General features: G+C 38.7%; 1 protein-coding gene across 6 annotated transcripts in view; it reads left to right on the top strand.

The window, feature by feature from the left end:
* Positions 1-21,449, top strand: part of lpp (LIM domain containing preferred translocation partner in lipoma) — a 208,967-nt gene that overhangs the window by 44,616 nt on the left and 142,902 nt on the right. For all 6 annotated transcript variants that reach the window (XM_015035946.1, XM_015035945.1, XM_015035949.1 and 3 more), the window contains one exon: positions 19,079-19,277. In XM_015035946.1, coding sequence (XP_014891432.1) covers positions 19,088-19,277 — 190 coding nt within the window. In that variant the 5' untranslated portion in view covers positions 19,079-19,087. The remainder of the gene's footprint in view (positions 1-19,078; positions 19,278-21,449) is intronic.

Below are 21,449 nucleotides of genomic sequence, written 5' to 3'. Positions count from 1 at the left end.
TTTTATATGTATATATAAATATATAGATATATGAAAAGTCAAAACAAAGGTTTTGTTTTGATTTTTGTAAAGAATTGATGTAAAGATGTGTTTTAACAAAAAGGAAAGTCGAGGTTGAATTGGTGGCAGTATGGGTATTTGCCACTCAGTGTATCGCAGAGGCAGCCCGAGGGAATACACTGCCTCACAAAGTTCTCTGTAGCGCCGGGCTAAAGGTCAACATCTAAATAGCTTGTGTCCAGGATGTGTGGGGTTTGCAGAAATGCTAACTACCCCTTTCCTGACCCTAGAACTGTACAAGTCCTGAGGGAAGGTCAGCCCTTTTAATCCTCTCTTTTAGTCATGATTTAGATAAAAATGATAGTTCTCACAAGGTCATTATAGTTGAATCTTAAGGTTGTGCTGCCATGGTAAATACTCATTTTTGTCCCTGTCATTTCTACAAAACAGTTTTCCTAATGTACTTTCACACCAAATAGGAATTAGTTGTCATCTTTTGTAAATACACCCTCTCTCCCCCCCACAAGAGTTGAGACACTTTACAGTAAGTTCAGCCGCTGCTTGTTTTTTTTATAGAGTATGAGGAAACTCTGGCCTTGCGTGGCATGAGGAAGTCTTTGGCCACAAACCCCTTCATTGATATGTATCTGCAGCCGACGCGGTACAGTCTAGCACTGCCTGATATAACGAGGGAGAAGGAAATGGCACTGCGGCTGCCAACCCACTGTGCAAGTGAAGCAATACCTTCAAGTCTTGACAAAGGGGCAAAATGCTGCAGCTTTTTTTTTTTTTTTCTGTCTACATCTTTCACTGGGCCAAGCCCCCATTATGTTCGCACAATTGCGATGCGAAATCTCCGTCTGCTGCAATTGCTTAAACGGCAGCTCAAGCATTTGATAGGAGCTCGGATGAATTTGTCTGGACTCATTCATCTGTGCCACGCTAAGGAGATTCCTGTGCAAAGTCATCTGTATTCAGTAAACAAAGTGTTATTGATGAGTTGATTCTATGTGGCTTTGGCAGTGAGGGACCCGGTGCGAGAGGATTATGTCCTTCAGCCGAAACCCAATATAAGTTTGAATAAGGGGATAGATGTGCGCTGCTTATTGTGGTGAGAGAGGATAAGCCTTGTTCAACATTTCGACAGCAGCTCAATACGCGTGTAATATGAAAAGGTTTGAAAATCTCAGACTTGTCTTGGTGGAAAGTATGTCTCAGAAAGTTAAATCCACAAGTTTTACGGGAACGCTGAGCATTTTCACGTTGTTTTCTGAGAACTGAGCCTCGGAGCGTGTTGATAACTGGCGGAGTGATGTAACAGACTCCCTGAGGTTTCATCTAGAGAACGACCCCAACAGTTTACTAAGGGAGAAAGGTGTAACTACTGCACCATATGGCAGAGGCTGGGAAGAATCCAGAAATCTGTTAATCCACCATCAGTACAGTATAGGGATTATACCCTCTGCTACTTTCCTCTGTTTTTACATCTCGCTTTGCAGTTTGTTTTAAACCTGTTGTTATTCAGCAGGGAGAGATTTTCCACGGTGCTGTTATTTACAGCTACTCCGAAATACGTGATAAGTCAGCTTGTTGATACCAACCGTCTAAGGAACAGATGGTTGAACGTCCTGTTTTCTTATTTTATGGTAAAGGACGGCAAGAAGCTTTATATTTATTCTGGTAAAAAGAGAAATAATGGCGTCTTTAGTTTAAATTAAGATAGTTTCTGTCAACTTAAGTCACTGAAAAATAAATGATTTTCCCTTCAACTCTGACCAAGATGGAAAAACCTGAAAACCTTTTGTTTTTCCTTTTTATTAAATACACAAAAATCAAGAATTTTCACAATTTTGGTCTAAAAATGATTCAACCAACTGCACACATTTATACTAATACTATAGTGATGCATATATTTTGAGGCTGCAAGGACGACTACCTGCATGACGGTCCAGTATTCATAGATTCACCTGCTGTATGGAGCTAAGTTATTCGCAGAAAGGTCACCTATTTGTGATTTTCTTCATCTATTTAAATAGGCACAATTCTACTTGACACACAATTGGCTGGTGTTTGTGAAGCAACCAATCAGTGATTGTCATACATTTTGCTTGGTGATGAATCGAAAAGAGCAGAAATAATTAAGACTGTGTATGTTCACGGCTATGGTAGTGCCAAGATTGTTTCCACTTTGTATTATGTTAAGTTATGTTTGGTGCTTGAACTATTAAAGTAGACAGTCATGTGCTCCCTAACCTCTCATATACCACGGTTCCACTGTACCTCGATCAAAGAACCTAAAATACATTTTTCCCCTTTGTGTTTTATTCCTTTAAATCAGAATTTGAACAAAACCGGAATAAGGTGGTGACAGCTCAAAGAAAACCAAAATTAATATCGGTCAGGAAAAGGGCAACTGTTTGGAAAGTTACCCTGTTGCATTATGTGGTCACTTAGCTTGTGATTTTATGAACTTCTCAAACTTTCTGCAGCCCTGCATTAAACTTTCCAAGTCCAGGTTTCCTATCAGAGTACTGTCTTTCTCTCTCACTGCTTCTGGAATAAAATGTATTTTCATGAATCTCAGAGAGTAACATCAAGAACTTGCTTTAGTTACTGGTAAATTACAGAATAACAAACCATGACTTCAGGTTAAATGCATTACTTTATTCAAACGTATATCAGCTGTCAAAATGTGACTTTTATTCTTGAAGGCGAACTGCAAAGAGTGAATAAACTGTAATATTAGAAGGTGATCTTGTTTTCATTTGTCTGTGTTGTTATGCATAGCTCAATGAGAACTGAAAGAACCACCTGGGTGTTTTTCCTTTTCGCTAAAACTCTTCAAGGATGATGGCTTGAACATCACAGAACGATTTCCAGTAAGTTAGACATCTTGAAATTGATAGTTTCAGTAAATAATTGTATGAAAGCACTTTTCAAGTTTATTTGCTTAAAGAGAACAAACTTTTTGAGCTTAATTTTAATTCAGCAACACGTAATATAAGCTACAACTTCAATTAAATTGACTTAACTGTATTCAGCATTTATATTAAACTAAAAATTATTAGTTCAGGGAATTTTTAAAAAGTTGTCCCAACTTATTTAATCAAGGTTTTGTGTTATTACATCAAGTTTACTTGACATAAAATTTAACAATTGATATTAAATTGACATTTAAAGATGTGCAGTTTGCTTTGCTGACAGATTTTGTCACGTTAAATTTTTCAAATCGTCTTAACAGCATTTAATTTTTTATCAGACAAAGATAATCTGAACACAAATTATTTAATTTATTAAGAAAACTAAGTTATCCAGATCAAGGTGGCACTCAGGTAAAAGTTATCCACTGCTAATTGTGTATAAATGGTTGCTACCATTGGGATTAGAGAATTTGGGAAACTATGGCATGACATTCCTGCCAACAACCCCTGAGGAGCGTATTAAACGATCACATCAGCATATTGATTAGAGCACTAGCTCTGATTGCAGATGCATTTCTGCTTAGTTGGGGGCCCCTGAATGCATCGTGGCAAACATTACTCTGCTCTACCCATCTATACGCTTCCACCAGAATGCTTATATAGCTTCCATGTAGCATATTAGAGAAACTGTAATTATTCAGGATGAAATTTTTAGGTGAAATATAAGAATGTCTTTGGAAAGCAAATGAGGCGATCACCGTTCACCAATCCCTTTTAAAATTTTTCATTGCATAATATTTTCTGTAGGTTTTGGAACGTCAACGCTCGTCTTTTCAACGTCAAATCACATTAGTGTTACAAAGACATGACTAAACGCGTCGCAAATCTCATTATCAAAGCAGCGAGCCAACCTGAGCAATCCAGCCTTCAGAAGTTTTAAATAAACCTGATTCAGAATTGATTTATAGCTTCTTATTCCGCACATATACAATTATAAAAACACACACATCTGACAGCGTGATCCCTCAAATTGGAAGCTTGCCTCCGTCTTGTTTCACCGCTCGAAACCCTCACCAACCGAGCAGTCACAGCTGCGCAGGCAGACAATTGACTTGTTTGTGAATTTCGGGATTATAATTAACTCTGTCCAACATCGAAACGTGTCCTTTTGCAATTCACGCTTTCGCCGTGAGAAAAGAATCCCAGGCCGTCTGCGTCTTCATACATTACATTCCAGAAAGCTTTTAGAGAGAAACTTTGTTTTTCTTTTCCCCCCCTCTGAGAAAACCTACTAAACTTAATTACTACCTTTCTGAACTAAAAAGAACTCTTGTGTACATTTGTCTTCTTGAGATTAAATGTTTTAAATTTCTAGTAAGAAACGCCTTTAGAGAAAGAGAACATGTTTTCAACGGAGAAGTCGGTCACCTCCCAAGAATGGTTTGTTTCCAAATGGAAAGGCGGTAATTAACACATCAAGGTTAAAGATGGCTTCATATTAATTTTCTTGACGTTTTGCAGGTAACTGCTTTAAATTTATTTATTTTTTTAAATCTCTTGTTTCATAAGCAATCCTTTTCTGTGATCTGAGCCCTGGGTTAATGCTCAAATGAGGGCAATTAATGACTGATTGATGTGATGCTTTATCTCTGCCAGGCAATTCTGCGTTTCCAGGCTTTCACTGCTGCTACCTCCCAGATAGCCTTTGCTCTGTTGACTTTGCCCCAGTCTGCTCCCAAACCAAACACGCTCATTAGCGACCTATCCGAGAGTGACACGTGGAGCTCCGGGCCACTGTTGAATAACGGGCCTTTAGCTGATTTCGTTCAGGACTGTAGTTTTGTGCAGCGGAGCTCTGAAGTATTTTTGGAGGGCGAGGACCAACGTTCTCCACTTCAATACATTTTTATTTCACCGCATACACAATAATACAGCAGCATGATAGGTAAGAGGGGTTACTGTGAGTGTAAAGAACTGATCACAAAAAGACACTTGTTTTCAAGATGTTCTGTTCATCTTTAGAATAGTCAAAGATCAAGAGTCTTGTTTAAATTTGTAGCTGTAATGTGTCGCTCAGTTTGTTTGTTGTAGCCCAGACAGGGCTGAACAATAAATGAATAACAATACATATCAAAATAGGCACATGATCAATTTCAGCAGGTAATATGTCTCATTAAATATTCAATAATTTCACTGATCTCTGATTCAGAACCACACAGCATTCTGGGGGGTCCAGGCTGAGGAAAGGCTCAACCTCTCATGGTTAACTAAGCGAGGTTGGTGGCATCGCTCTTTGGTTACCTAACAACAACCTGTTGGGTAACTTGTGCGGCAGCAGTTTCATGCTTTGCCGCTGTTCCCTCATAACTGTTTTAAAAAAAAAAACCCGGTGTGGAGCTAAGAAAAGAGAAAGTGCTGCTAGCTTCAGCCACTGATCATGTCCACATTTACCGTCTGGCTTCTTCTGGTGCAGAATTATGGAGCACACCTCACATCAGCCGGATGAAATGCGACATCACTGTTCAGATTGCTGGAAAAGTTCATTTTCCTTAGAATTTAACTTCTTTAAGAAAAAAAACCCCAATAAACAATAAAGTGTTTTATTCAGCTAAATCCAAAAACCCAATCTGTAACTCTGTTCACAACCACTGTTCTGTCAGTAGTGTTAAAACATCCAGCTCGGAGCTGTTTGTGTTGCTCCTGTCAACATTGCTGCTCATGAGTCATCTAGTGGACAAAGATTAGAAACAATTATGATTTAAAGAGCATTCACAAACACCACCTGGTGTTCAAAGCAGAATTTCTCATTTCTCTGTAGTTTTTGTTTTATATTTCATAGGTTTGATCTTCCAGGGCCAGCCTGCTGATGATTTTGCTTTGGGATCATAAAGTATTTCTGAATTTTTTTTTTTTAAACACAAAGAAAAATCTTTTATCCCACCTTAGGCCTGGAACAGGTTTAACTGGAAAAAGCCTAGTGATGCTTCAGACTGGGTTGTACGACTTCATTTTAGGGCCGCTGTTTGTAGATGAAAGAACAAAACTTTGTAACAACGGAGGAGTAAATTTCTGCCAAAAAGAAACACATTTTTTTGACATTAAAAAATGACTTTTTTATGTAAAAAAAAAAGTCATAAATTTGCAAGAAGATATTATTATTTTCTATGATAACAAATATTATAGCTGGAAAATATTATATCTGAATGATGTCCAGTGTTGTGAAGTCAGAAATTTTCCTGAAAACTCTGAGGTTTTCAGAGGTTTTCAGCGTTTGTAAGGTCAGCCATTGCTCTTACAGCATGTGGTAAATTTAGGAGGTGAATCAGGTGACATTTCTCATGCAGACTCGATTCTGTTATGCCGCAGTTCTTCCAAACCGTCTCGGGCGCGTATTCTGGATCCGGTTAGAGGTCGTTCATGATGAGTCTGGACCTGGATGAAATCATTCTGATGCAGTAAAAGAATCCGGTTCCATCGTTTACACTTAGGAAAATATCCAGACCTGCATCGCATAATTTTATCTCTTCAAACTTAAGAAGAGATGAAACTTAAACTTCTTAAACTTAAATGGCAGAACTCCTTAAGAGGACTTCTGCCATTTTTGTAGCAAATGTCTGACTTTATGTTCTCAGTAAACATCCAAGTTTATTTTATGCAAATTCATGGCTTTACAATGTCCAGAGAATATCTTAGTTTTAATACTGGAAATTTGTGCCATGTAGAAAATAAAAAAAATCTGGCAAAAGTATAACGTTTTGACAGAGATTATCCAAATTTTTCTTCTTGTAAATATGTCAAATTGACATCGAAATTTCTGTGGTTTTTGGCAAAAATCATATTCCTACCTTGCCATATTTTTCTCTTCATTCTATAATGGAGCCATTACTCTGCTGTACATTAGTGCTGTATGAGGGGAAAAAGATGATCAAGTGTTAGCTTTTGTTCATGTTTGAATATAAACTAGATCTGCTTGCTCTTAAAAAGCCTCAATTAGATATTTGTTGTAAACCTGACAATGTAAATGAGCTGAATTCAATTAAAATCATGGACTTTTCAGGATGACCTGGATATAAATCATAATATTTACATTTTATTCACCAGTTGTTACAAAAATACAACTTTTTAAATGTCTTCTTTTGGCCCCATTTACCATTTTTACTTGTTTAGTCTCATTACCAAATGTTAGCCTGCTAGCACATCCACATATTGGCACTAATGATTGACAGTGTGACATCGTCTACTGCGTCTCTTCTGCCTATTGCTATTTATGTGAACTCCTGTAGTTTTTCCAGCTTGATTAATAGAACTACAGACCAAATAAGCTGCAGCGTTGGGAAGCTGAGATTGTTTGGTTTCTGCCATCCGTTCCACTGTGTGTGTGTGTGTGTGTGTGTGTGTGTGTGTGTGCGTGTGTGTGCGTGTGGCTCACCAGCACAATCATCTAAAGCAATGAGAATATTTTCTGTCATTTGCCATTGATTCTCTAAAAAACCGGTGAAACGCACAGATTCTTCCTTTATTTGTTGTTGATCCAGATATATATTTAAGTATCTACCGCTGAGGTATGCGATACTCAGTTAAGGTTGTGTTGTGATATATTTACAGCTGTCAGTCAGTAACCTCCCGAGACTGGGATAAGATAAACTCTGGAGACTTTGCATCCCACCACTCGCAGTTTCAAGGAGCACATACCGCAGTCATGCAAGCCATGCAATTCTATTTGATATATCCCAAGCCAATAGGAGCTGTCAGTCGGCATTAAAGTCAAATTCACATATTTACAGAAAAGTTGTCTTGTTTTCATTAGGGAGCAAAGGCCAAAAACTCAAGTAAACGACTCAAAAGCTTGTTCAAAAAACCCTTCCGAAGCTTGTTAGTGAGTTTTAAGGTGTTTGTGCAATAAGCAGAGTTGTTATCTTTTAAAATAGGTAGGTATTTATACAGAAAAATTATGCAATAATAAACACTTTTAAAACAGGGGAGATTTTCAATAACAGAATCATTTCTCAGGAACTGTTTTGACTTGGGAAAACTTTTTTTTTCTATTTTTTTTTCCCAGTCAAAGTGAGACAGCTCTGGTGTGACAAATAGTATTAAGACTTGTAACGGCAGGAATGATGTGTCACTTTATGCTCATGTCCAGATATTCTTGCTCTCTTTGGGTTTGGCCAAAAACAAAATCTCTGACCACATTACTCACAGCTTTGGTCCAGTTATTGAAAACACACCGGTGAGACAGATTTTTTTTTAAGTGCATTTTTGCTGAAACATTGTATCATTTTGTCTAAATCTAACCATAATTTTGTTGAAGATTTTTAATTTCCAGTTTTTGTGCACATTGGCTCTGTCACTTTAAAGAACCTTTAGAATCAAGCCAAAACTCCTAGCATGTTTTTATTGAAGGAATAACATTATAACATGATATAAGGCCCAACAAGTTGATTTTGCATATTACCCCCCACTAAGCACAGTAATATAGGAGAATACAGAGCGCATAGAAAGTAGATTTTTACATACCCTTTAGTAGGTCTGTGAAGTGATTTAAGTTAGGTTGCACACGAATGGTTCAACATATGGTTCATATTTATCACGTTTTATTAATTAGGATGATCAGAGTAATTAGCATCATTAACGTCGTGCTCTTGGTGTGGGTGTTCAAGAGACCGTAGACTTTTAGATTTCCCATAGCTTGCCAAATTTTCTAGATATGATACACAGCAAGGAAAGTTGAATAAAATAAAGCTGAGCAGTTTTGCTTCTCATGGTTTAGCTTGTCTAAAATCGTGCTCTCTGAATGAATCGGAGAAGGTGTAGGAATTAGTTTTCTTTTAATTGGCTTCGTTCATTTCTGTCTTTTCTTTGACTTCATTGTTACACACATCCTGATCAATGGATGTGGCTAAATTTGAGTTTTCTTCATTCAGTAGCAACTCCCATACCAGAAAGCGTTGTTGTCAGCACTTGCATATGTTGTGCTCTTTGATCGACAAAAGATTGGATTCTTGAGATTTCCTAAAAAACGGTTTCAGCCAGTTTCTCGGTTCATCGAGAAATTTTTATGTTTGACGTTGGTTATTTGGTCCCTGGTCAGTAAGTTGTTTTTTTTTTTTCTTTTTTTTTTTCAATCAAGTTAATTTAGCACATTTCAGCAAGACATTTCAAAGATCTTTACATTGTGAAAACATGTAAAACATCATAAAGTCAACAATTGTAAAACCAGTGAGAGCCAATGCATTTGCCAATGTCAGAATCATCAATACACATCAAATACGTTTGTCAATGTTCCACTTATAATGATTTTTATGGTGTAAATTTACATACATGCACACATTTAGCCATAATCAAACACATTTTTAATAAAAAAAACCCAAAATGCTATGGACCAAGTTGCTGTCTGATCTCTGTGATAAAGAAAATTAGATGCGCTGCCATTTAATAGCTGTGTAATATTTGCTGTTCAAAAATCCAAGTGGGTCATGTTGTGCTGCTTCTTTTTAAAGTTTTACACCTTTTGTCCATTGGATGCTTTTTACACAATGTTGATACAGTTAATTTGAAATTGTGGAGCTTCTGTTTGATTTTTCCCTCATTTCTGTCTTTGCTCAGGGTGGTGGTGATTATTGGTGGTGGTGTTTGGGGGGGCAGTTAGTGGAGGGCTGGGGATGTAAGTCTTTGTTGTAGTCACAGCTCTAAATCTCATTTGTAATGGTTATCAACTGGATGGGCTCTCCACAATAGCTAATGGGGGAAAACAAATCTCTATTTGCCGTGTTTATCATTTGATTAACCTTCATATTATCCCTGTGTAATTAGCCTAATTACGAGGCTTTACACAGAACGTATGATGGCTCCTCACATAAGCAGGTCTGAAATTTCCTGGCCTGAGACCAGCGGCTCAGTCCTGTTTGACAGGTAGAGCATGTCTGCGTATGCATGTATGCGGTAAAAAAATCTTATCTGTAGCATTTGGAAGTCACTCAGCTGAAGTTTTTCTTAGAAAATATACTTCAAGGACCAGTTGTGGAGGTATATTACCCGAAAGGTGACAGATATTTAACAAAGCACTGCAACACATGGAACGGTTAAAGGCCGTTGCAACAGAAACACCCTCCGACTTCCCTTCTTGCCCCTCTGCCCCGTCTCGTTTTGTCAGACCTTCGTCTCGGCGCGTTGGTGTCTGGGCGCTGACAGGATGAGCTCTGATCGGAACCCTCTTTCCTCACCCGGCTCCCAGCACACTTGCTTTGACGCGACAAAAGGTGATTTTTGCCTGCTGGCTTTCTCCTCATTGTCTCTCTTGGTTTGTGTCAAGCTGCCAGACTTGGTTAAGATGTTGACTTACAGCAGGTGTTGGAATCCGACGGACAGCGTTTGTATTAGAGGGGAGTTTGTTCCGTTAAGGTATCGAGAACTTTCTGTGTCCACAGCAACGTTGAACTTTGCTGTGTTAAGACACTAACAGAGCAGCTGGGCATTTTTACTTTGTCTTAGCCGACATTTATGTCGTCACAATAGCATTGCTACGGTGTGGTGTCTCAGTAGCATTGCTACCTTGCAGGAAGAAGGTCCTGGGTTCAAATCCCAGCTTAGGGCTTTTCTGCCTGTTCTTCCCATATATGCCAGCGTTTTCTCCTGCTACTCCTGCTCCCTGAGTACCAGACTTGATTGTTGCTCTCTCTAAATTGACCTAGGTTAAAAGAGTATTTTCACGGTTGTTTGTCCTGTAAGTGTTTGTGTGTTGCCCTGTGATAGAAAGGGCGAACTGTCCAAGGTAGCACTCGCCTCTCACCCAATGACCCCAGGATCCTGCAAGGATAAGCTAATATACACGATGGATGGATGGATTTTCTATCTCCATGCTTTTTTGTTTTTCTGGAGATCAGGAAAGCACAATATATCAGTGAAACATGTTCTAACTTACATTTTTAAAGTGAGTCAAGTTCAGAAGGCTGTCCATTCCCATTGAACCATCCGTGCTTCCAGTTTGATTTTTTTTTGTGAGGTGTTGCATTCAGGATCTCCAAGTATGCAACCCAACAATTTATTCAGTAAATAATTTAGAATTTTTAACATAAATGATGTATTTTTGCCTTCTTGTTTCCTAACATTGGAATGTTATTTACTTTAATGTTTATTATTATTATTATTATTATTATTATTATTTGGACATACTTTCACACCGTCTTTGAACACCGTTACTGAATCCAAACCAACTTTGGCCATAAAGCTGCTCATATGCTTTTCGATACACAAGAATCCAGTTGAAAGGTTTGTAAAAGGTCCTGCTGAACCCTTGAACTTGCTCAATAATTCAGCCGCAAAGGGTAAAATCGGCTCATCTTCTAAAAACAAACCAAACATGGCTGAGATAAAAATGTCCACCATGTCTCAAGGATTTAGAATGCTTTCTTCATTTATAGATCCGTCTCACAGGTTTGGATTTTTGTTGCAGTTTTTAAATGACAAGAGGCAGAAGGTGACCTGACTGAGAATCTCGGCGATAAGATCCTGGTGTTTATTTTGGTCTCGCTGCCGGAAGAGTCTTGTCACGTCCGCTGTAGTGTTTGCGGTGGCTATGTTTCAGAACACGATGTTTGACTTGCCCACTCATCTGATGTCCTGAGACTGCTTTTGCACCTGATCTCTTCAATTTTTAACACTTGAAAAAACTCCTAAACAGCCTTTTGCTTTTATTAATATGTCAGCAGATGACATAGCGTTGCACTTACAGCACCTTCAAATATTTACTCTTCTGCAAAAAAAAAAAAAAAAAAAACATTTCCAGATCCATAATGACCATTTGACCTCTTGCCTCTTCCCTGTCTCCAAACATAGGGCCAAACATAGGGACGAGCGGAGAGCGCACTTGTTTGTTTAATGCCGCTTTCACCTGTTCAGCCATTCAACCAGCGCTCCAATGCAGGGCGAGTCCAATGCATGGGAGGACTTGGCAACAACCTCTTGCAGATGGGAGTTTTTAATTTTTAAAGTGTTTTCCTTACGCACGGCTGATCCTGCGCAGGTTGCGTCACGAACTGCGAGTGCAAAGTCCCAGTCGCCTTCCAGGCCTTTATTTGGAGAGAATCTGCCAGCCAAAGTGTGTCTCTGTCTTCATGTCTGCAGTGCATGTTTGAGGCACTGTTTTGATCGGTGGTTACTGAGCCAAAAGCTGTGTAGTTTTAAGTGTTATCTACTCATGGGAGGAAGCCCAAGGTGGGAGAAAGGGATCGTAATTACCCTTTTAGTCTTAGTTCATGTTTCGGTTTTCTGGGACGAGGCCGTGTTCTGAGATATGTTTAATTAAATACGTGTAAGGAAAATAACATTGTGATTGGTTGCGAAAACCTCTGCCAGGGCATAACGTTGCTTGTACATGGATGAAAATAGACGGTAAGGTTTAGGGCTCATGTTGGAAAATCTTCCTTTCCTTTCGTTCTCATCTGTGTCTCCTTCAATCTTTGACCTTTAGGATTTGGGGTCATTTTTGTCCGGTGTGAACATTTGCTGCCATGACACTCTGTCCAACTGACTAAATATCACATTGGCATGAAACATGCAACATTTTGAATATATTATCTATCAATTATTGCACTCCAAGCAGTCTTTGTGATATAAATGTTCCACACATTTTGAAGTATTGCATTAGAAACATTTAATGGAAATTACAAAAATTAACTTCCTCAATTTTGCAAAAACGTTTTTACGCACGCTGAAGATGGTTCTCGCCTTTTTTGGAAAATATTTAATAAACTAAAGTGGAGATGGAAACATGTCTACTGAATAAGTTTTGATGTAGCAAATCAGAGTCCAGACTTCCAGCATAGAGGGGATGGCCATCAGCCTGGAGTGGCCAGAATGCTCCCATCCACTGGTGGGTTTGTGCCCGCAACTCAAAAAAAATTTCTAAGTCCGAATCTCCAGTTCAGAAAGAAGAACTCGCCATTTTTCAGACATGTCTTGCCAATCCTAGTTTGCAACTTCTACAAACGTGGCCTGGTCAATTTATTCCAATCAAGTAGAAGGAATTCACATTTTACTTTCTTCCACATTTTAAAAGTTTACTCAAAATTCACATGCCAATTGGATGGAAGCATGACTATTGCCATAGCACGTTTCATTGTCTGCAAACCAGTTGAGCGTTGCACACAGTAATAAACAGTAAACTGACCAAAGATCAGATGCACGTTGAACCTTTTGCAAAAAGGATTCCTGAGCTTCTGTAACAAGGAATACACTGACACTGCTTCTTCACTTTGTTCACCTACATTTAACATTACTTGTAAGTCGATGGCCTTCCTTAAACATTTACTACCAAAGAACTTAAGACCAAACACACAAACATTGCTCAAAAAAGTCTACAATTGGACCTTTAGGTGGGTCAAAACCCCTTCTAAACATAACACGAAATAGTGTCTGTTTTCAGTGGAAAATCTGTCAAATCATGCAAACGGGTTTTTAGGTTTATAGTGTTTTATCATCACTGATTCATATTGTTTTTTCCTGGTAGCCCATGAATAATACCAAACTGCTCATTCTTCCTTTGCCACTACGACTCAGCTGCTCTCGTCTGGGTCATTTACTAGAAAGACCCTTTTTTCCTTTTTTTTTTTTCAAATCGATAAAAAAACCACATTTCCCCCTAAAAACCCTCCTAACAGTTGCCAATTATATTACTCATCGCAATACAAAGAAAGATGATTCTGAGGTCCAGGACCCCCAACCATGAATTGCTTTTTTACTTCGACATACTTAACTGATTAGTGTCGGTAATTAACCTTTCAGACTCAACTATTACTGGAAAACACAAGCAAAAACAGGCATACGCCTTTTGACTCCTTTTTTCCGAGATTGCACTTTCTGAAATTCAAGTGAATACACTAGGAACAACTTTTCCCTTAAAAATAAACAAACAAAAAAAAAGATTTGCTTGTGGTTGAATGAGGAAGATGTAGCAGTTCATGTCTGTGTGGAACGGTTGCATTTAACTATTTTAGGATAAAGAAGAAAGAAACCTCACTTTCTTTACAGACTATAAAATTAAAAGCTCTTTTATGCATCAGCTGGTTTAACCTCTGCTTAAATGTTCAGCTTTTCAGATTCTTGCAGCGGAGCTTTTAAAAACGGCACGAGGAGACGCTGACAGTCAAGTCAGTCACCAGTCGGCACAGCGTTGTATTTATTTATTTATTATTTTACGGGAGCTTCCGATCACTCCGGCGTCTGCGGTTTTGATTATGTCTTCAACACGTGATCTGGTTCACAGGCCTCGGAGAATATTTGCTAGAAAGCATGTCAAGCCTTCTCCTGAACAAAAAAATAAAAAAATCTCTGAACCCTGCCATTTTATGTTAGAACTCCGTACTCTCTGTGGTCCTCTTTCGGATGGCTTTGTTTGATAGTTTCCTTGGTGGATATGAAAGATTAATGTGACAGAAGCACCTGCAGCAGTTTCTCAATGACAGCTGTAAAAGTGCAGAGAAACGACTGATAGAAGACATTCTGACTGCAGTGCCCTCGTAAGGCGAACTGTTTAATGTGCTGTCACGCCTCTGAGAGTCATCTCAAACTGCCCCGGCAATCACAAAAGCCTTTCTTTTTTATGAGCCTCCACTTTAACTAGAGTGTTGTGTATGTGCTCTGGTGAGTGGTGGGTGTGCGTGCGTGTTTTTGTGGTGGGGTTAGCTTGCGGAAGTTCAAAGAAATATGGAGACAAACTAAAAGCACAAAAGTGACTTTTTCCTCAAACCTTTTCTTGTACTTTGTAATACCCCTTTCACACTATTGCATATCTGCCTTGTGTCGCACAGGGAGACGCAGCGCCACAGGAAGTAACACTCTTACTGGAGCATTTGACCAGATAAGTCAGGCTGCCATGGATTTTTCTGGACATGTCGAGAAATTTTGCTGAAGGAACCATGGAAGCTGCATATGTGCAACACTGCTACCAAAATTACTCAACTGTTGGCTCAAATACTGCTGCAGTAACCCAATGGTGACATTGCTCAATTTCACTATGAAGATGCTCTGTAGGATGCTTGAAACTGAAAGTAAAACTAAACGTTTGCCCAGGTTTCTGATTGGTTTGGCTTAAAATCGTCTGACCACTTGTGGGCATTTAAATTTCTGATTTTACCCTGAAATGATCTTAAAATATGAAGAAAACGTAGCAAAAGAGTGAGAATATGGCAAAAGTAACACACCTGGTCCTGACACAGCAGAAAACTGTAAATTCCACATCTCTGATCCCGATACTGTTTAGCATCCTGGTCCACCAAAACCAACACATATTTATACAAAACATGAAAAATCTTAATTTGCTCTTGTCTAAAGGCACATAGACCCATTTTATCAATATGCTTAGGCACACATGGCAAGATGACATTACATTTGTTTAGTCAAAATTTTGTCTGAGATGTTGTCATGGCAATTCCGTATTAAGCTTTTTTACTGCAAACGAGTCGCTGCCAGCTACACTGACTTTAGTTTGTAGTAAATGCTGCAGAAGAAAACTGCTTCAACTGACCTTCAAAGTCTTAGGAAATAGTTTGAAGAAAAACAGGCGGTCGGATTTATCAAATAAGGCACTGAGGTTATCTGTATGAAGTCCAAACGCTGCAAAAAGACATACTCTGACATGGTCCTATTGGAGCAAAGCTGTGTTTTCTCTTCAGAAGCAAACTGTAGGATCCAGCTTTTCAGCTGAACAATGCAGCCCGAAGAATACTTGAAATATTCCTCCGTTTCAGGAAACCAAGGTCAACATTTTCAACTCTGACGATCTGTAGTGGTTCGGATTTGAAGTGAGTCTGAATTGCCACAGTGGCTGCACAGTCCAAGCAGACGTGATAATGTGAGCCTCCAGGAAAACAAAAGCTATTGGACAAGACGAAGCTTCTCTGTCCGGTAGGAGCAAGACGAACGAGTATATCAGCTCGACATGGAACATGGACATGTGACATGGAACACTTATGGGATTTTAAAAATAAAGGTAATCTAAACCGTCCGGCCGTGGTCATCATAAATCACCAGAAGAATGACAGAAAACCTGTTGTTGTGCTGTATTCCATTTTAAAGAGCATTCAGTCATTTGCGACTTATGCAAATGACAAAGGGCTGGCCTACTTTTAGGTCAGAAATTGGAAATGCAACTGTCCTAGCTCTTTTTTTTTTTTCAAAAATCTGACCCTGATGGAGAGCAACATAAATCATCCTGAGCAAATTGGAGATGTAGCGATCAGAATTTCACCTGCAAACGCAGCTATGAACCAATTCTGAGATGTCTTACGGCCAATAAGAAGAGGTGCGAACATCATTGAACATAACCGTTCTTCTGTAAATGGTTATTTATTATTTATGCCAGGAGCAGAGGCAATGTCAAACACTGTAAAACAGGGTTATAACATCTTTAATACAGAATGAAAACTCTCTCTGGGATCTTAGATCAGTAAATAGTGTGGGAAGCTTAGCAACAACTTTAAAATAAGCAAACGTCCCCAGTAGGCCTGTCGCAATAATCAATGACTCTATTAATCGCATGATACATTAAAACAAACTCGATTTCCATTTTTGTGATTTATTGTTTTTCTCTTCTTTCTTCATCCACCAAAAACTGGATGACAAAGTCTTCTGTCTGGTGCTTTGGACTTTACAGTTCATTTTATTTGTTGTCTCCGTTTTATTTATTTCAGATATTTAAAATGTCTTCCGGTTCCAGCGTTAAATGCTGATTACAATTTAAAATTGATTAATTTTTGAGAATGTGTTCTTGCATTAGTATGCGATTACTATTATGTTACTTGAAAATGGTCTCAAAACAATATTATCATGTATCGCAATAACTTCTGGAACAATCTGGAACAGTCCTGCAAAATTTGTCATTGTGACAGGCCTAGTTCCCGTAGCAGTATGCTAGAAAACAGGGCTGAACAGATGTGAACATTTAGGCCGATATAATGTCAGATATTACTGTTGCCCCTATGGCTGATAACCGATACAGATATTATATATAGTTCCCAACCCTTCAACACCATGACAAATAACCACACCACTGACATTTCCTTTCCTTCAGGTAAACACTCCAAATCCTGCAGAACTATTATTGTGCTGAAATAAATACCACAAACCTGAAAAACATACATAAACATCAATAAGATGCAAATAAATGTCTGTTATTAATATTAGCACCTATTTACTTATTGGGCCGATAACGATATGTTAAAAAGTGACTAACATCGGCCAATATATTGTGCACCACTACTACTGAATTCAGAACTTTAAGTTCAAGATGATAAATGATTAGCCTTCCTGTTACCTGCTCAAAGTCGTGTCTCCCTGTCTTTCTCTCCTTCTTTCTTTCTCATTTTTACTGACATGTGAAAAATGCTTTATTTTCCTGGAAGTTTCTCACAACCGTCCGTTTGCTTCTTCTGACTTCAGCGTTCAAACATCTTAGTGACACTGAAAATAGTCAACTTGGTCTTCTCTCAGTAACTACATCCATCACTTAATAGTGTTGGTTTGGTGCAACCTGGTATTTCTTGGGATTAGGAGTGTGGCATTTATCATATCGTTTATCATTTATTGATATACTTAGAATTCTGGTTTACTGTTGCCACAATAAATTCAAATTAAATTATGTTTAAAACTCTCAAGACTGTCCAAATTATGGAGATTGCTAGTTGTACTGCTTTTTCCATTCTTTGTTCAAAGACTGGAACAAACAGTGAAAAACATATTTTCAAATACCAAAAAGTTACTTTGTGCATCTTAGTGATATAAATTACTTCTTGACATGTTTTTCGAGAGCAGTGTCTGTGGGGCCTTGCAGTTACAGCCACACAGTTACCTAAAAAATAAGTAATAAATAGTTCTTATCGTCATTTTTATCAATTTCACAATAGTACCACAAAATATCGTGATAAAACCCTTAAGTCCACATCACCCAACCCAAGTTGTGTTTGATGGCGGTGGTTGTCTCTGTCCCCCGAAGCGGTTGCGCTGTGATCCATGTTTTAGTCTATTTACCATGACTGTGTTGGGAAAGTACAGAAGTTGGTCTGCAAAGACAGGTGGGTGTGACACAGCGACGCTCATCTGAATTGTGCAGCACGCAGAGCAGGAGGAAAGAAATCATAACTAAGAGCCAGTGAGGAGGCAGGGGGGGTGCAGAGGGATTTGAGCAGGTATTAAAGGATGATTGCGCGTGGGCTTGTCTGCCGTGCTCCCGAGAAAGAATACAAACCCTGCATCAGATGGAGTGAGGATAATAAAGAGCAAGAAACATCAGAACAACAAAACACAAACAAAAAGGAGACAAAGAGAGAGAGAGAAACAGAGAGAGAGAGAAAGAGAGAGAGCGGTGCATAAATAGTTGAAATATTTCAAATGATTTCAGAAGGTTCTGGTGAAACACTGCATGTGTGTGTCCTCAGCGTCTGCAAGTCGTATTAGTGTCTGGTGATGATGTTCTCTGTACTGTAACTGTAGTGTACACCATGTACATTTTAAATAAATAAAGTCTGAATGCCACACGGTGCAAATTGGCACTTTTGATCACAGATTTTAATTATTTCTTACAGGAAAAAAAACAAAAAGAAAAAAGAATTACTCCCATAATCTAATTCATAATCCTTCATGGTTTATAAATCAGAATGATCCCTATCTCGCCCAACGACTGATTCTATCTCCTTTTTTGACAGCTGTCAACACTTAAAAATGTTTTGGTTACATATGAATTACATCATTTTTCAATACTCTTTCTGTTTTTAAAATACTTTGTTTTTCGCCGCTCTTTGTCTGGCGTATCGCACGTTTGATTTGTTGATGCCGTGTAGGCATTGCGAGCGCAGACGACGATCACAGTCAGGGTTCAAAGTGATTTCCTCTCCGCTTTAGGTTCTTTATCAGAACGGACACGTTGTTGCGTGTCAAGAGCATCGCCTTCGCTCTCTTATTTTTGCACTGTAAATCTGCCAGCTGCTTTAAATCTTGCACAATCTTAATGGGGCCTGGGGGAAGGAAATCTACAGAAATAATCACTTACTTCCACCTCCAGAACCCAGAGAGATTTTTACTTCAGTTATTTGCTGTGTGTGTGTGTGTGTGTGTGTGTGAGAGACAGATTCAGTGATCTGAATTGATGATGTGTGTCTTTTCAGCTCAGAGCCATGTGGAACCCACCAAATGACCAGAGCGGACAGGTAGCTGCCAGGATGGAGACCACTCCGTCTCTGGGGAGCGCCAGCATCTCCGTCTCTCAGCAGCAGGCCCCCAAGAAGTTTGCCCCCATGGTCGCACCCAAGCCCAAGTTCAACCCGTACAAACAGATGGGAGACGCCGGCCTGTCTGACCCTGCAGGTAACAAAACAAAGAAATGCCTAAAAGTGTTGATATCAAGCAAATTATTAAAGGGGGGCAGGATTATGTAAGGTTGACCTTTTTAAGCTTTGCATCCTGTTAAAGTGTTATTCATCAAAAACACACCTGGATTGTTGCTTTGAGTTTGTTTTTTTTCCTGCATGATTGAGAAACCTTTAAATCTCCCATGGCAACCATTCAGCTGTGCAAAACGCCTGGTTGGACCTAGCTCCACCTTTGAAGCGGTTTTCTAACCCAGCTCCTGCAGACTAGCCTGGAGCAATTAGCAAATGCCTGGTGGAACTGAATTGAGGCCCAATTTCAAGGCTTTAAATTACTAAATCTTATTTCTTTTAAGTCGTATTAAAAGCATTTTTATAACAACTGATGGTAGCATACTTACTTGATTGTGCTTTAAAAGGACTCTATGTAATACTGCCCCTTTAATAGATTATTTTTAAGTTGTAAATCTTCAGACTGAAGATGCTCGTCCGCATCCCTCAACTTTCTTTTTTCCAGCTGAGGGTGTGGCATTCATAAATCTTCTGTCTGTTGCAGATGAACTTTATTAAGTCTAGTATTGTCTGTAATTAACAATGTGTGTCTTTCCACATTGTTACCTTTTGGTAAATGTTTTTAAAGTAGGTCTCCAAGTTTTCAATTAGGTTTTTTTTTCAGTCTTACAAAACCTATTGCATCTAGACCTTGAGGAGGTTTAGCTAAAGCTTTTCAGCCTTTTTTGAAAACTCAGAGGACCTGAGCTCAAAATGGAAAAAAAAATATAAATAAATAAATAAATGTAGAGTGACTTGCTAAAGTATTCATAAAGGATAAGTAATATTCAGCTTTTTTATTTCAAAAAATAGTCTCCTGTAGTCGGCACTTTGTAGAAAGTGCCAGCAACACCGGGTTGCACTGGATCACGGGTCCAATATTCCTATTTCTAATAATTGAACAGTGTTTTCTGTTATAGTCCAGTAAAGAATATTATTCTTTACTGGACTATTATTCTTTCTTCAGCTTCATTTTCCTTCCACATCACAATTATGCACTGCTCTGCATTAATCTGTCACATGAAAATCCCAATAAAATACATGGAAGTTTGCGATTGTAACATGATAAAACGTGAGAAAGTTCAAGAGGTCAGAATGGCGCGTGGCTTAAAAAGGTGCTGACTCGCATCATTTTTCCTGTGTAGCCGTTGTAACGGCGTTGTACTGAGCCCGTCCTGGAGTGAGGCTCTGTTAGAGGCGTTAATTTAAGAACAGTGGTGAGAATGAGGGACTCTGAGCAGTTGACGGTATTGACATTTTAGATGTGGGGAGGGAAGGAGGGAGGTGGAGTTCCTGCATGAATAATACTGAATAAACAGTGCAAGTGCTGTGGTTTGCAGTCATGTGTGAGTTCAGGAAGCCTTATGTTGAATGTTTTTTTTGTTTTTTTACGTCTCTGGGGACACGATGGTTTATTTAAAAAAAAAAAAGACTTCTGTCTTACTTTCAACACGATAATTGCACGTAGTGAGTGTGTGGGTGTTAAATTTTCTTTAGTGCAGGTTGAAATATTAAGCTAATAGCTTTCTTCTTTGAATTGTAAAACTCAAGTTTTTTTTTATTTTTTAAAAAAAGCAACTATCTGCAAAGGGTAATATAATTTTGAGCGAATAATAGATGATAATTGGGGTATTTTATTTTAGAAAAAGCATATTTATGAAAGATTCTTGGTGTTTTCTCCAGGAGAGGCATTTTTTTTTTTTCTTAAAGGTAAAACATGCTATGTTAAAAAGCTAATTTTACAAGCTCAGGATTTTGACTCAAAGAGGAACAACATTGGGACAATTTATGCAAATTATATCAAAAATATTTTATTTAAATAAGAGTATGGTAAAACACAGGAAGTAGGCTGCAGATGGACAAGAACGGTGAAAAGTCAAAGCCATCAGGATTGCTCATTTGAATTGAAAAAGCAAGGGCATGTTTTAATAAGTTATAAATGCGACGCTCTGCTTGAGTCGTTTGCCGTTTAGGAACGTTTGTAAACTTTTCAGAATTTGTTGTGAAGTCTCCAGCGTCCAAGATGTTCTAACGGCGGGACGTGGCACAGAGGCGATGGCGCGCAGCCGTGCGTCTTCCAGCTTCCTGTCTGGCTGATATGTTGTAACATGAGCATTAT

This window comes from Poecilia latipinna, unplaced genomic scaffold (genome assembly GCF_001443285.1).
Source record: "Poecilia latipinna isolate Pla-1442-1.1 unplaced genomic scaffold, P_latipinna-1.0 Scaffold352, whole genome shotgun sequence".
NCBI lineage: Eukaryota > Metazoa > Chordata > Actinopteri > Cyprinodontiformes > Poeciliidae > Poecilia > Poecilia latipinna.
Note: the sequence above shows the minus strand (reverse complement) of the source record. Positions and strands in the feature narration are given on the sequence as shown.